The 14,247-nt window shown below is 48.2% G+C and overlaps 1 protein-coding gene across 5 annotated transcripts; it reads right to left on the reverse strand.

The window, feature by feature from the left end:
• Positions 1–898: 898 nt before the first annotated feature.
• Positions 899–12,076, reverse strand: TRAF1 (TNF receptor associated factor 1). Of its 5 annotated transcripts, none has more exons than XM_042830945.1 (11): positions 12,032–12,076; positions 10,505–10,723; positions 9,912–9,996; positions 8,167–8,265; positions 7,012–7,173; positions 5,252–5,323; positions 4,912–4,980; positions 4,223–4,660; positions 3,657–3,834; positions 2,921–3,069; positions 899–2,093 (listed from the first exon to the last, which is right to left on the reverse strand). In XM_042830945.1, the coding sequence occupies exons 2-11, from the start codon at positions 10,711–10,713 to the stop codon at positions 1,878–1,880; spliced, it is 1,677 nt and encodes a 558-aa protein (XP_042686879.1). In that variant the 5' UTR covers positions 10,714–10,723; positions 12,032–12,076; the 3' UTR covers positions 899–1,877. The 5 variants fall into 5 exon arrangements, with proteins under 5 accessions (XP_042686879.1, XP_042686878.1, XP_042686876.1 ...); XM_042830944.1 differs by having other exon boundaries at positions 10,505–10,726; positions 12,032–12,075; XM_042830942.1 differs by lacking the exon at positions 12,032–12,076 and having other exon boundaries at positions 10,505–10,948.
• Positions 12,077–14,247: the final 2,171 nt, after the last annotated feature.

Genomic DNA, 14,247 nt, shown 5'->3' on the forward strand with positions numbered 1-14,247 from the left:
TGTGGGCGGAAGGTCTGGCACAGTGCTGGAAAAATAACTTTCTGTCCCTGAAAAATGTCTTAAACATGAGAGAAAAATGACAGTGAGTGTGCGTGTGTGATGGCAAAGAACACTCAGCTCCTCCCCAAACAACCCATGACAGATATTTGTTGATGAAGTGGGTTTGTTGGCTTTTTTTTTTTTTGAAATGTGGCACTTCATCACAACTCGTTGTGTAAAATGAGGATGCTCTGTCCCTGGAGGTGTTCAAGGCCAGGTTGGATGGGACCCTGGGCAGCCCAGTCTGCTATGAGATGTGAAGGTCGGTGGCCCTGCATGTGAGAGGGGGGCTGGAGATTCATCATCCTTGAGATCCCTTCCAACCCAATGATTCTATGAAAAGGGCACTGCTGAGATAGAAGGGAGAGTTTTGGAAAATGTGCCCATAGGTCTGGGGGGAGCACGCAGCACAGGGCATGCAGCAGCTCTGAGGCAGCTGCTGTTCCTTGGTTGTTCAATGGACAGCTTCCCCTTTCCCTTCTCATGCAGTGAGTATAACAATTCTGCCAGTTTTGCTTTTTCAAGTGATTCTTGGGAAATATTGCAGAGGAAAAAAGGAACATAGTTACATAAAAGATTTTCAATCATAAATAAACACCTGCCTCTGTCTGCAAGATCAGGCCTTGGGTCTGCATCCTACGCCTGCACCCATCCTGCAGAATGCCTTGCAGGCCAGGAGCAGCAGCTGCACTGCAGGCATTGACCAGGCATGGACCAGCAACTGCTGCAGCCAAACCCAGCCCAGCTGCACTGATCCACCAACAGGTTCTGAAGCAGCAAATGGAGAGCACCAGCTTTAGTGCTTTTTGGGGGATAAAGTCCAGCGTTTGAATTTCACATACATCCAACCATTTCCAAGTTTAACTTGATTGTAAAAATAACTTTTATTCATTCCTCGCCTCTTAAAGAAAAACATTTCTAGCAGGTACTTCTATGTTAGCATGTGAAGCACATAAAAGATCAATATTTCCTAATAAGTCGCTTGCCTCAAAGCTTCAGAAGTGAGGGAGCACTTTAAGCCCCCCAGGGCTCCTTCCCACTGCTGAGCTGCCAGCCTGGCCCTGCCTGCTGTTAACCCCCACAGCTGAGGTGGGAAAGTCAGAGTGCCACTTTTGGAAACACCAGAGGCAACTTTCCCCAGGCACAGTGTAACCTGGTTTCATTCCTAATGCAGCAGAGCATCTCCGTACAGAGCACATAAATACAGGTACATAAATAGCAAGAAATAAATCATCCAGTATAAGGATTTGAAGCTGCCAGTGCTACCCACAGCTCACAGCTTTCAGGGTCCTCAAAAAGCACAGACACCCACCCAGAGCCTATGGGAGGGGACCTGCCCAATCCCTGCTGGGGAGCAGCACAAGTCCCACAGTGCAGGCAGCACAACAAGTACATCAAACCTGGGAATGGTGGGAGAGGAAGCAGCACTCCTTGCTGCTCCCAAGGGTGTGCAGAGCCCTGCAGCCCTGCAGCACACCGCCCTCAGCCCCAGGGTGCCCTGCCAGAACAGCACACCTGGGCAATGTGGGGAAGGAGCTCCCCTCGACCCACCTGTGCATGCAAAGGGGAGCAGCTGTGATCTACATCTAAAGCAGAGTTTGGGCTGGACAGTGACATAATCACAGCCCCCACGTGCAATAGCATGCTCTGTGTGGGCAATGTGTTTGCACACCAGCAGCAACCACAGCGAGCAGGCAGACCCAGCTGGTCCCAGCCAGTGCAGGGGAATGCAGGCCCAGCTCTCCAGACCAATGCAATGCCTCAAACTGATGTTTCTTTTCTTGCAAACAAATGAATTGCAGTGGGTGATTTACCAGACACTGACGTTTCAGAAGTTACTAATTTGTATCTATGATGCATTTAAGGAAAAGTGTATCTTCTTTCACATAGGCGTGCTTTGGGGACTGCAGTTTGGTCAGAGGGAGGAAGGTGGGACAGCCGCTGGCAACATTCATGTCGTGCACAGGTCTCTGAAAGGAAGCAGAAGCCAAGTCTGGGCGGAATGCATCAATAATGTGCTCTCTGTTGTTTTGGTCCAGCAACATAAATGTAACCTGAAAAGCAGAATGCAGCAATGATGAGATACTGGCCCGAAAACTGAACAGAAAATGTTGGAGACAAACGTGCAAACACTGTGAGAGCAGCTGGATGCTCTACTGACAATTAAATGTAAGCTATGAAGAACATCTCACAGCCTACAAGGTTGATTAATGGGAACAAGGGGGACTGTAACAGTTCCCAGATGAAATATTTAGAACTTCGCCACCCATGAAATGAAATGAAATGATATGAAGTGAAGTCATTATAGAGAATTGTACGTTGCAAAGACTTTTTCTCTCTCTTCTGACAACTTAAACAAACTCCAGGTTTGGTTCCAGTCATTATATTCATTCTGGTGCTGTGGTTTGGAACCAAAACAGCTTCACTGTCTGCATGCACATATAGAAGACAAAACCTATAGAATGACTCCATTTTAGTATCACTTTTATTAACCCGCTGTTCCTGGGTTTGAAACGTCAAATACAGATGAACTTTTTTAATGCAGTGAGGATTGAGAACTTTGATTACTACTTTTTGGCTGCTAAACAGCAGTAAGATCATCTGCATGAAAGGCTTACAGAATCACTCCCACTGGAAGGCAGATGCTAAACAGAGAGATCAGAACCTGTGCATACTTTCACTGTTCCACCATTGCTGCATTATCAGATTGTACTTAAAAACTTCAGAGATAAATTGTGACCCAAGCATAGAGCATGGTGCATAAGTCATCATGCAAGAACATGAGAAAACACTCCCTCCTCCACTGTCATATTCACCTGAGTCCCCTGCCAAAAGCAGAAGGAGTAAGCTTGGATCAGATGTGAAATGCTGCCCTTTTTACCTTGTGCCTGAAAGGCCACGGGAGCAGAGCATCGTAGTCTCCTTTCATGACAACAAAGAAGAGGGATATGTGGGTTCCTTTTCCCATCCCATCCCCATTCAGATAAATCCTCAGGCACACCTTGTAGCCATACTTTGCAGTGTAGAACGCTGAAAATCAGAATGCTTCATTAGTAAAGCCTCCTCTGCAAATAAGGCAAAATGAGTGTTATATTACATATACATATTACAGAAAGACTTGTGCCAAATTCGGTGCCACAGAGATGAGGAGAACAACAGGTCAGTACAGAAAATAAACAGGGAGAATACAGTGGCTGGAATCCTTCTGATCCCTCATACCTTGGTAAAAAATACCTGTTATTAGCCACATAAGGATATTTTCCCTAATTAAATCACTTCTCACACAGGAGATAACTGCAGCAGGAGACCATTCAGCACCACCAAGAGCCAAGGCTGGGGGTTAGACAACGCAGATCCAGCAGATGTCACTGCAAGTAGCTGCAGCAGAGGGCAAATTGCAAAACGAAAGTCCAGAGGAGAACACAGCTCTGTGGCAGAGCACAGCACAGCTGCCCTGAGTAACAGGCAGGAGAGCAAAACGCCTTCACACAAACAGCACCTTAGCTCAGGGAACTATTTTAAAGCACCTCCCATCCAGAGCAGAAAGAAGCATCATTCTAGAGAAATCAGTGCATCCTAAAGGATGGAGATGTGCTCACTCTGTCTGCTGTGTTTACCTGGTGAGTACAGACTGACTGCTCTGCCCGTCACTGAGTCCTGTAGCTTCTGGCTAACATCTGTGATCTTCCACAAAAAGACCCCATCGTAGGAAGTTTGCTCAGAGAACAGAAGGCTCTTATGGAGCCTGCTCAGGCCTGCGTCCTTCTGGGTCAGGCAGCAGTGCAACTCTGCAATCTAGGAGGAAAAACAAAACAGTTCTCAGCCAACTCCATCCCCACGCACTGCAGAAGCAGCAGAATCGTTCCCAGGTCCTCACATCCTTGGGGGTCTCCTCTGATTTCTTTTGGCACATTCTTAATGCACAAGGCAGTACATGTACATTTAGTACATGTGCCTAAAGGTGGTTTCAGAGAGCAAATATTAGAGATGCTCATCCGAAAAAAACATCCAAAACAAGAGAAGGATCCTGCTGATGTGTCCAGAACACAACCCTGCACAGCCTCAGTGCCTCAGTGCCTGTGCTCATCTCCATCCCCATCTCTCCAGCACCTCTCTCTGATATGTGTAAGTACTTGCTATCTACACAGCAAGAACAAATCCAATTCTGGTCATAAATATTTACCTTCAGTTCAAGGCCTCGTATTATATTTTGATCAAGTTCACTCTGCCTCCGAAACGCTGTGATTTCCAAGTTGGAGGCCTCCACTTCTTTATTGAGCACTGCCACAATATTCTCAAACACATGTAGCTTATTTTCAAGCTCAGAAATCACCTTCTCCCTCACTAGCTGCTGTACGATAGATTCATCTCTGGGAACAGAAGTTCTGGTTAAACAGTCTGCTTCCAGATCCCCATTGATTTGCAGACTGCCTGGGATGCACAGATCAGAGATGCTTTTTTCTGCACCATTCACATTCAGTTCTGTCTGTGGGATGAAACCATTTGCACCTTTGGAAGCAGTGCTCAGGTTTGCCTTCAGTTGCTTTACGTACTGCAGCAGAAGCAGCATGTGAGTCCCAACTGCAGCTTTTTCATGCTCCTTTATCACCTCTTTGCTGCCCTGTAAGAAGATATGGTTAATACATTCTCCATACAAATATCATGGGGCCAAATAAAGCCACAACACAGAGCAAACTGCACCTTACACGCACCCGGTAGCCATGGCAGCTCCAACATCACCTCTCCTGGTCTACTAAAAATGGGTACAGCTCTTTCTTTCTTTAAAGACACATTGAAATCAAGGCCTGCTGCCCTGGTGAGGCCACAGGCACAGGATGGAGCTGTGCTCTGGAAGGCAGCACTTTCACTTACCCCAAAGGAACAGCCAACCTCAGAAAACCGACATCCATCCGTGCTGCCTGAGAGCCCAGAATGGTTCTGCTGGGGAAAAAGAATTGGAAAAGTGAGAAAATAATCAAATAGCAGCTTCCAGGGATTCTTTTATTTACCTACAAACAAATAGGCTGATTTAATAAATTAACTGGGGAGCAGCAAAGTGAAGCCATTCAAGAGAGCTATGCCAGGATGGAAAAAGCACCCAGATACAAATGTCACATCTGAAGATGTTCTCAGGTGATCATCTCACCTACATGAAGATTTTATTTCACGAGTTGAAATAAAACTGTACTGTATTTACTCATCTTTTACCCACCTTTTCGTTTGATGGTGTTTCTGCTTGCACATGCTTCTGCTCTCTATATAAATTGCCTTCACATGAATGTTTCTGTCATTAAAACAAGAAGAAAGGAACTGAGTACATCAGTAAAATGCCCGAGCATCTTTACTGAAGGGTCTTTGAAACACAGCTTCTCTTTGGGAGTGCTACTCCCCCTTCACAGGCAGTTGAAGTTTAGAGGGGCTTTTATGCACTACATTCTGTGCAAGTCTCCTGCTTCCTTCCTAGAAGGTATAGATTTGAGGAAAATAAAGGAAGGATCACTACAGCACAACAAGCTCCACAAGACACGTCCAGAGAATGACTGCTACTGACCTCACTATTCAACACTGAAGTGTTTTCAGGCTTCTTCACAGACAGGATAACGTTCAGAAATTTGGGACTAAGGCACATCTGTTAAAGGCAGGAGCTGCTGTACCCTCCCAAGCAGTTGGCTGTACAGGGACAGACTGGGGGGGTTTCTCAAGCTAAGCTTCCAAGCCAACAGCTCCTCCTCCCAGCCCAGCAGGTCGGTTCAGTGACAGAGCTTCAGATGCAATGCCAGTCAATGAAAGTTCCAACTCTGATCTGACACTTACAGGGCATCAAGCTTCTGAAAACTGCTTACAGATGCTTTGCAAAGTCATCCTGCAAAGTTTGACACAAGACTGACAATGTAAAGGTCTTGCTCAGCTCAAACTGTAGTACGAGCACTGTGTGCACACATACACACACAGTGAATGTAGGTGGGTAACGGAACAGGGAGCGAATAAACAGAAACCCAAAAATAAACTGGCTTCATACAGTTTGTCCCACGTGCAGACATTTCTTGGATCCTGATTATTTTGCACATAATATCCTGCGTTTTGAAGGCAGGAATCCAAATGTTCCATCACGACTTGCTAATGCAGAATGCATCAGAGCTAACATCAGACTTCCTGTCTTTCCTGGCTGCGAGGAGATGAAAATAATTCTGCCTTTGGTTCACACTACTGCTGCAACTTGTGCATTTAACACAGCAACTGTCAGCTTTCAACTCAAACCACACAGGGGTGGTTTTGATCTTAAGAAATGCCCTTGCGTGCCGGCACATTTCCTAGAGCAGTGTGGAATTTTATAAAGTCATTTCACCTTCAGTTCTGAAGTTTCTCTTTCGATCCCCAGAAACAACACCACAGTTTTTTTTCCTCCCTCGAACTCACTTTGAATGCTGTGCATCTGAGTGATTGCACAATGTGTGTGTTTATTTTCTTACTCACTGCTGGTTCTCTCCTTCAGATCTTTGGTTTCCTGGGGCAGTGGGGCTGGAGGAGGTTTATTTCAGGTATGAGCAGGTATGAGACCAGTGACTGATTGGTAAAGGTGGGGAGAATGAGAGCAGTGGCTCACTGCTGCTGTATCTTCATACAAGCATCTCTTATCTATCTAAAATACCAATCCATTCACATAAGAACATCATTTTCTATCACTTTACAGCTGCCCCAGCACACCGTTTCTATTCTAGAGCAGTTTCTATTTGCTCACTTTGTGTCCTTGGAGCACTGCCACCATCTGCACCACTTTGCTGCTTCAGAACGAGGGAAAACAAAGAGCAACTTTTAAAATGTCAAGATGAGCATGGAGAAATTAGCAAAGCTTGAGAAACGAAAGGTACTTCTCATGCAACAGCAGTCAGCAAATCGGGATGAAAAACATGATGATAAAGTAGTTAAGCCATTCAAACAGAACCCTTATTTGAAACCAATGAACGTTCTTACTTGGTACTCGCTGCTGGATGAGCTCTGCTTACACTTGTGACACACGGTCATGTTATTCACACATCCGTTTTCCAAATGATCTGCAAGTTTCTTCCTCATCACCACGTGCCCACAGCCAGTGTGACAAGGGATCAAAGCATATTCACACAGAATCTGATGCTCCTGGAAGCCAGAAGTTACAAACCCTAACTTAAACCGCAGATAAACACTCGTCTGTAAACAGCACCCATCCCTGCAGTGTTGTTTGCATCTCTTCTAACCTTGGGTAGTGACCCACTCTGCAGTGATACCAAAATTACTGTTGAAAAATCCACAGTCTTTCCTGCTTTGTTTTTGGTTTTTTTTTTTCTGATGATTTTTAACTTAAGCAAACAATCACATGAAAGAAGAAAAAAAAAAAGACAAAGCCCACACAACTTGTGATTAATTCCAACAGCAGCTCAATGCTGCTCGGACCGGCAGGATGAGTGCAGTCAGTGTGCTGACATCCCTGCACAGCCCCAGAGGGGGGCAGAGCCATCGAGCCTCCGTGCAGCAGTCAGGGTGCATCTCTCACCCACCTTCAGAATGACTTCTACAACACTCCCTTCTCACTGTTTGCACTTTCTCATCTCGCCAAGGAAAAAACATCAGCATGATTTCTCCCATGGCAATGTCCAACAGCTCTGCTGCCACACAAACACAATATTGAACTGAAAATGTTTCTCCCAGCCTCTTCTACTGAAGCTTCTGTGGGTGCTGTGTCACAGCTGAATTTGTCTTCAGAAGGAGATGCCTGTCCCCTAAGAAATGCCTCAGAAATGCCAATTTCCATCACACGCTCAGCTCTCAAATCCCTTTTGCCACAACACCGTTGCCGAGAGGGGCTCCCATTCTCAAATTTACAACACAGAGCAAACCAGGTAGGTTTGTCTTAAAGAGGCCAACACTCCAACAGAAAAACAGTTCTTCCCTTAGGGGCTGAGGCCCTGGCACTGCCCAGAGCTGTGTGTGCCCCACAGATGGGCCCTGCAGGGTGAGCTGTGGGGCAGGCAGCCCTCACAGGGGGCTGTAGGGAAGGTTTTGGGGGGGCTGCGAGGTCCCTCCCACCCTCAGCCATTCCATGGTCTGTGACTCCATGGTATTGAGAACAGTGAGCTGGAAATGCAAACGTACTTCGAAGTTTTTCATGGTACCACACCAACTGCATCCAAGGGTCACACAGTGCACTCTGAGCTCAGAAATCTCCTTGTTAATGGCAGCATCCCCAAAGGCCTGGAAAGCAAACGCAGGAAGGAAAAACCCTGGTCAGCATGCATTCCTGGGACAGGAGTTCAGTGACTGTGTCAAGATTTGTTTGACTTAGCAAGTATTTTGGTGTTGGTAAGAGTCAAATAATTATCAAATCACTTCATGGTTATGACTCAAAAATAAACCATTTGATGCCATCTGTATTTACTGCCAATATGCCCAACAGAACAGCTATTGCTCTGAGTTCCTCTTCACAGAAATCTGACACACATCATGTGCAGTGGATGTGCTGAGGTGATCCTGAGGGTGCTGCTATGCAGACTCTATAATGGAAGTATTTAATTATTGGGGTCATTAACACCTCCTGAAGTGCAGCGGAGAGGATTGAGACTTCAGTGAGCCTAAGCTTCCCAGATAAGGGCTGTTTCCATTTAACACAGTGCTGTGTACTCACAAAATGTAAACCATGTGGCAGATGTTTTTTGACTGCATAGATCTTTTTTCCTATAGCAACCACCAAGAATTGTACAATTATTCTGCAAATGAACAAACCCTGCACACTTTTAATGTTGCATTTTACACTGGCACAGGAACAAGACAGTAATAAGAACACAATGCAGATGACAGCAGATTTCCTAACACAGAAGTGAGTCAGGAAGTTGGAGGCTGGAGGGAGTCTTTACAATGAAAGGAGGGAAAAGTATTTACCAATCATGTCCACACTTAAATAAAGGCACTGAAATCCTGATGAACAGCACTGTGGCAAGACTTGAAGCACCTACAGTACATCAATGGTTGGTAAATCAGAGTCTAGCAGGGAAGGGATGGAAGCTACCACAGAAGCTGGTCAAGGGATAAGATAATCAAACACATATCCTGATAGGGCCTTTTGTTCCTCCAGTGTAAGTACCTTATTTAAAATATAAACATATAATCAGATAGCAGAGGGAATAAACATGAATCAAAACCGCAGCAAAGGTGAAGCAGAGATTATCAGGAAAAGATACGGAGCCAAGAACAAACCTGCTATGCAGCCTTTGTTAGTCATGCTGTTTACAAAGCCCAGACCCTTTGTTCTGGATGGGTCCACAGGCAGATCATCGTGCCTTTGTGGTGAAGACTTCCCAGCAAGAACCTGCCTGTGCAGATCAGCTCACCCAGCACCTCCACCCACCCACAGACTGCAGGAGGTCCCAGAAGACCCATGAGAATCCAAATGTTGTAAAAGAACCGACAGCCAACGCTCAGTAAGACTTCCACAAGAGGTTAGCTGCACCCATCCGTGGTTCGAGGATGCCTGAAATTGTTACTGGGAAATTTATTGCAGAATTAAGGATTATTTTTTTTTCTGAGATCTTCAGTGTTAACTGCAGATTCATTACTTTGGTGCAGCCACATTCTATATTTTGCCTTCTTCCTCGCTGCCAGCTGACTCTTGGGTTTCATTCTTGCCTAACAAATGTACACAGAACGGGTATGTCTTGGTGCTCCTGCACGTAGTCAGAAAGAAAGGAAGAAGCTGAGCTGGGAATGAGCGCTGTGTGTGTGCTCAGGACACAGAACAGTGCAGTGATCTGCCTGGAGAAACCACACAGCAGCAGAAGAGAGCTCTGCAGAGCAGACCAGAGAACAGTAAGCGATACATGACTGAACTGTGAACCACAACTCACCCTTTCCTCTGCCAATAGGCTTCCTTCACTCAGAGTGCTGGGATCCTCCTCTTTACATTTCTGGCAAACTGGATTTTTATTGTTCCTGGAAAAAGAAGAGCAAAATAACAAAGGATTATTGAACTGGAGTTCAGGGGATCTTTGCATATACACTAAAATAAATTAAAACATGGACGTAATTTCCACTCGGAATCCACAGTCTTTGCCCACGAAAGGTCCAATTATTGAAGACATTGAAGTAAAATAAATTAATAAATAACAAGAACCACCAACAAAAACATAACGAAGCGAACCAAGCAAATAAATGCTTGGTTTCAAGACTGGGTCTTATTCCTCAAGGCCATCAATCCTACCTGTATTTCAGCAAAGCGAGAGCAGCCTGGATCAGGAAAAATAAAGCTGGAAGCTACTGAAGCAGTGCTAGAACCCTGCCACTGAACCTTGACCGCTGCTGCTTTCCAAACACCAAGGCTACCATCAGCTCACACAGCGATTGCTGCTGCAACTTCACTGCCCACCTGCAGGGCAGATGTACTGAAAGCAGCAACACCTACTGAGCACACAGCAGTGCCAGCTTTGCGGTCAGGACCTACCGGACAATCCAGGACAGGCAGGCAGAGCAGTATCTGTGCCCGCAGAGCGTCTGCAGGGCTTTCTTCAGAACGTTGTTGCAGTTGCTGCACAGGTACTTCTGCTGGGGCACATCTTCACAGATGCTGGTGGGATATCCGAAAGGAAACTCGTTTTCATCAGGAGAAGAGCTGGGGATATCTTGCGGGCCGCTGCTTGCCTTCTCAGCCATCTGAAGGGAGCTGCTGGCAAAGAGGAGAGCAGGGGAGAGAAATGGGTGCTGCTCACTGCCTTGGGAGGGAGCACATCGGCACCACAAGGCCACAGCACAGCCCCGAAGCAGTGCAGTCGTCATAGTGATCTGTTGGACTGAATGTGCAGCTGACGTGCATGACTAAATGTCACAGCAGGTCTGACGAGAGACCTGCAGGAAATTACTGTGCAGATGTAAAATTTCCCTCGAGCACAATGTGAGAATGGACAACACGCTAAAATGAAGCTCTGGGGTTTTCTGCTCATGTTTGAGTTCATAGAAAGATGAAGTAAATGGTTCTTTCATTTCAGAGCCACAATCCCAGCGGTTCACAACACACAGAATTATTTCCTGTACAGTAAATCCCCAACAATCTTCCATTTCCAGGGGCCAAAATTTGGGATTACACTTTATAGGCACAGAAATTGAACAACAGGTGTGCTGACAGTGACCTTCCTGAAGCCATAACATATCCAGCAACACGAAGAAAGGGAACCTCAAGGCCTCCAAAAGCACCGAGTGCCTCGTGCGAAAAGGTGCAAGGCACGTTCAGCACGGCTTCTGGTTAATGAGAGCAATGGAACACCGCTGGGAACGCACCCAGAACTGACTCTGGGGGTCTCACTGTTGCTCAGAAATGCTCGCACTGCTGTCGGTGGAGGTACCCCATGTCCGTGTTGCAGTACTGGGGCACACAGCAGATGCGGTGAGAGGCTGAGGTGGGACGGCAGCTGCGGCCCTGTGAGCAGCAGCCCGGCGTGTGAGGAGCCCGCAGCTCGCCTCCGAGCACCGCAGCGCACACGGACATCCGTGCCATCGGGTCCGCGGGCCGGCCGAGGGACGGAAAGCGGTGGGACCGGGACACGGGCTGCTGGGCACCCCCGGGATTTTAAACACCCCTTTCAGCAGCGTTTTCTGCCTTGCGGTTCAGGCCGCTCGCTCGGTACCCAAGGGAAGTCAGCGACGAGCGCAGGGCCCGTCGGTCCTGCCGAGAGCCGCAAGATGAAAACCCAACGGGCAGCGGCGCACCGCGAGCTGCCCGAGCCCGGGAACAGCGGAACGGAGCCGTGCTGCAAACCGCGTGTGGGCGCGCTGCGCGTGCGGGACGGGACGGGACGGGACCAGCACATCCACGAGCGGCCCAGGCCGGAGAGGAGCCCGGCAGGGCAGCGCGGCACGGCGGGGCGGCCCCGAGCGGGGCGGACGGGATCCAAGCGGCGGCTCCGAGGAGCGCCGCACCGCCCCCGGAGCCCCGGCGGGGCCGGCACGAGGCGGGGCCTCCCCCCGCTCCCCTTACCTCAGCACGCCGAGGCGGCACGGAGAGGCGCAGCGCCGCGGGGAGCGGAGGAGCGGCCTTGGGCTCCCGGGGGGGCGGGGCCGGGATCGGTTTGGGGGAGCGGCGGCCCGGGGCGGGCGCAGGGCTCGGCGGGCCGGCGGATAACGCGGTGATGCCGTTACGTCCCGGGGTCGGTGCGGCGCCGCCCGGTCGCTCGGAGCATCGTCGGAGAGAAAACCGCCCCGTGCCCGAGCGCCCAGCCGTAACCGGAACGCCCGGCTTTGCTATCGGCCCTGCGGCCTTTGCGGTCCCGGCGCCAGGCGCGTGCACGTGCTGCCGGGGTGCACGCAGCGCTGCGGGGCCTTTGGGAGCTGAAGTTTCGCTCTCGGGATAAGGCGGGTTTGCTGTGAAATCATGTGCTGCAACCGCGGCGCCCGGGGTTCGGTAAGAAGAGTGTTTCAGATGCAAATCTGTTCGTTCTTCCCGGTGAAAGACACGTGGGGAATACTGCTGGGGGTGTCCCAGCAGGAAATTGAACATGAAGAGGTCGTGCCCTAGCTGCTTCCATTGGTTTGTTAGTCTGCAACGCTCACTGGCGTTCATAGCCAAGTACAGTGTGCCAGCACCGCACTGTGCTTGGTTATCACTGAGTGTCTGACAGCTTCTGGGCTGTGTTTGCTCAGATAACAGTGCCACGCGTGCTGCTGTCACATGGGCTGATTGCCCTCTTGCCACAATTACAGATTACCAAACTGATTAGAGCTGTATTAAATCACAGATTGGAAGGAGGGAGCTTCTAGGAACAAGGCAGCCTTGCAGACAACAGGCACTATTAAAAACATCTGCACAACACAGAAGCATCTTTACATAAGCAGGTAACTGCTCCGGCTCCTTCACCGTTTTGGGCTCTTCCTTCTGCAGCTCTCACCCCTCCTTCAGCTCCTTTGCTGCACAGGCAGTGTCTTTCCACAGCCGCACCCTGTAGACCACGGAACCACTACGCAAGACTGAAGGATCAAGAATTTGGTCCTTCGCTTTGCCAGAGGCCCTTTAATTACATGCCTTTGGGTTAGACTGCCTTTGGCAAGCAATGTGTGTTTTTTTCTCTTTTTTTTTTCTTTTTCCTGAAGGTTTTAACAGGTAAGAAATGATGATGCAGAGGAAAGCGTCACTGTAGAGAAAAGGAAAGTTGAGTCGGATGGAGCCTATTGCCACAGGTCAGCTTTAGGGCACTCATCTGGCTTACTGCCCTACATCACAAGAGCATTTGGGTGAACCACAAACTCACTGAATGCTTCCACCTCCCTCACTGCAAAGAGGGAACAGCGTTTTTTCCCTTTGGCAAAACACCACCATCTCAGCAGTGAAAAGCACCAGCGGCAGCTCAGCAGTGTTGTTCCAGCACAAGCAGATGGGAGCACACGTGCTCTGTGCTGCAGTCGTATTACCTGCACACACAGCCTCTGTGAGAGCAACGGTGTGAGCAAGAGCTGGTGACAATCTTGTAGAAGAGGAGCAGTGTGTCAGTTTTATTAGCTACTTCTGAGGTTTCCAGTTAACTCCACCTGCAGGAGCAGAAGGCTTGCCTTACAGAATCATGTATTGTCTCTTGATCTCCACTTCTCTCTACTTCTCTGTGCTACACATAGATTTGTGGATGCTCTGAGTACAGAGCTAAGAATCTACGAGGACACTGTGGTCTGCCTGAGCTGGTATGGCTTCAGACATTCGCTGTCATTGCTTTATAATGAGCTGTGAGAAGTCATAGCAAGTTATTCTGGCAGAGAGCATTTCTGCCAGGAAGTGAGGTCATTTTTCAAGAGGTTCTAAAAGCAGTTCTGGATGAAGCAATTGTAAGTTTTTGGAAGTTGATAATTTCAGGAAGATTGCTGCTGTACCAATGAGGAGTTTTGGTTTGGGGCTGAAGGGACGCTGCGTGCTGTCACCTTCCAGGCCACCCATCCAGGCTGCCAGCTTGCTCCTCCACTTCTGCCTCAAGAGTTCTCGAAAATATGACACCTCAATCTCAATAGGTGCTGAATTACACAAAGAAACGAGAGATAAGTTTTTGGTACTTTCCAAACTAGATATATTTCCTCTGACAAATTTCCCCCATATGAGATCAGTTAACTGAAAACAGGATGTGGCTCAGAGGGACCGACCTCTGCAGCATCATTTCACTGCAGAGCCATTCCTACCACAGCTCACACTGCAGCTCACGGTGTTACTATTTAAGG

The sequence above is a fragment of the Centrocercus urophasianus genome, unplaced genomic scaffold (assembly GCF_019232065.1).
Source record: "Centrocercus urophasianus isolate 14NV4802_14NV808 unplaced genomic scaffold, USGS_Curo_1.0 seq_34, whole genome shotgun sequence".
NCBI classification, from domain to species: Eukaryota; Metazoa; Chordata; class Aves; order Galliformes; family Phasianidae; genus Centrocercus; species Centrocercus urophasianus.

Coding starts and splice junctions, on each gene's coding strand:
- TRAF1 (XM_042830942.1), bottom strand. CDS start 10,836: ATGACGACTGCACTGCTTCGGGGCTGTGCTGTGGCCTTGTGGTGCCGA. Junction 5,324..7,011: donor CATCCAGCAGCGAGTACCAA/GTAAGAACGTTC, acceptor TTTTAATGACAG/AAACATTCATGTGAAGGCAA. Junction 3,835..4,222: donor TACGAGGCCTTGAACTGAAG/GTAAATATTTAT, acceptor TTTTCCTCCTAG/ATTGCAGAGTTGCACTGCTG.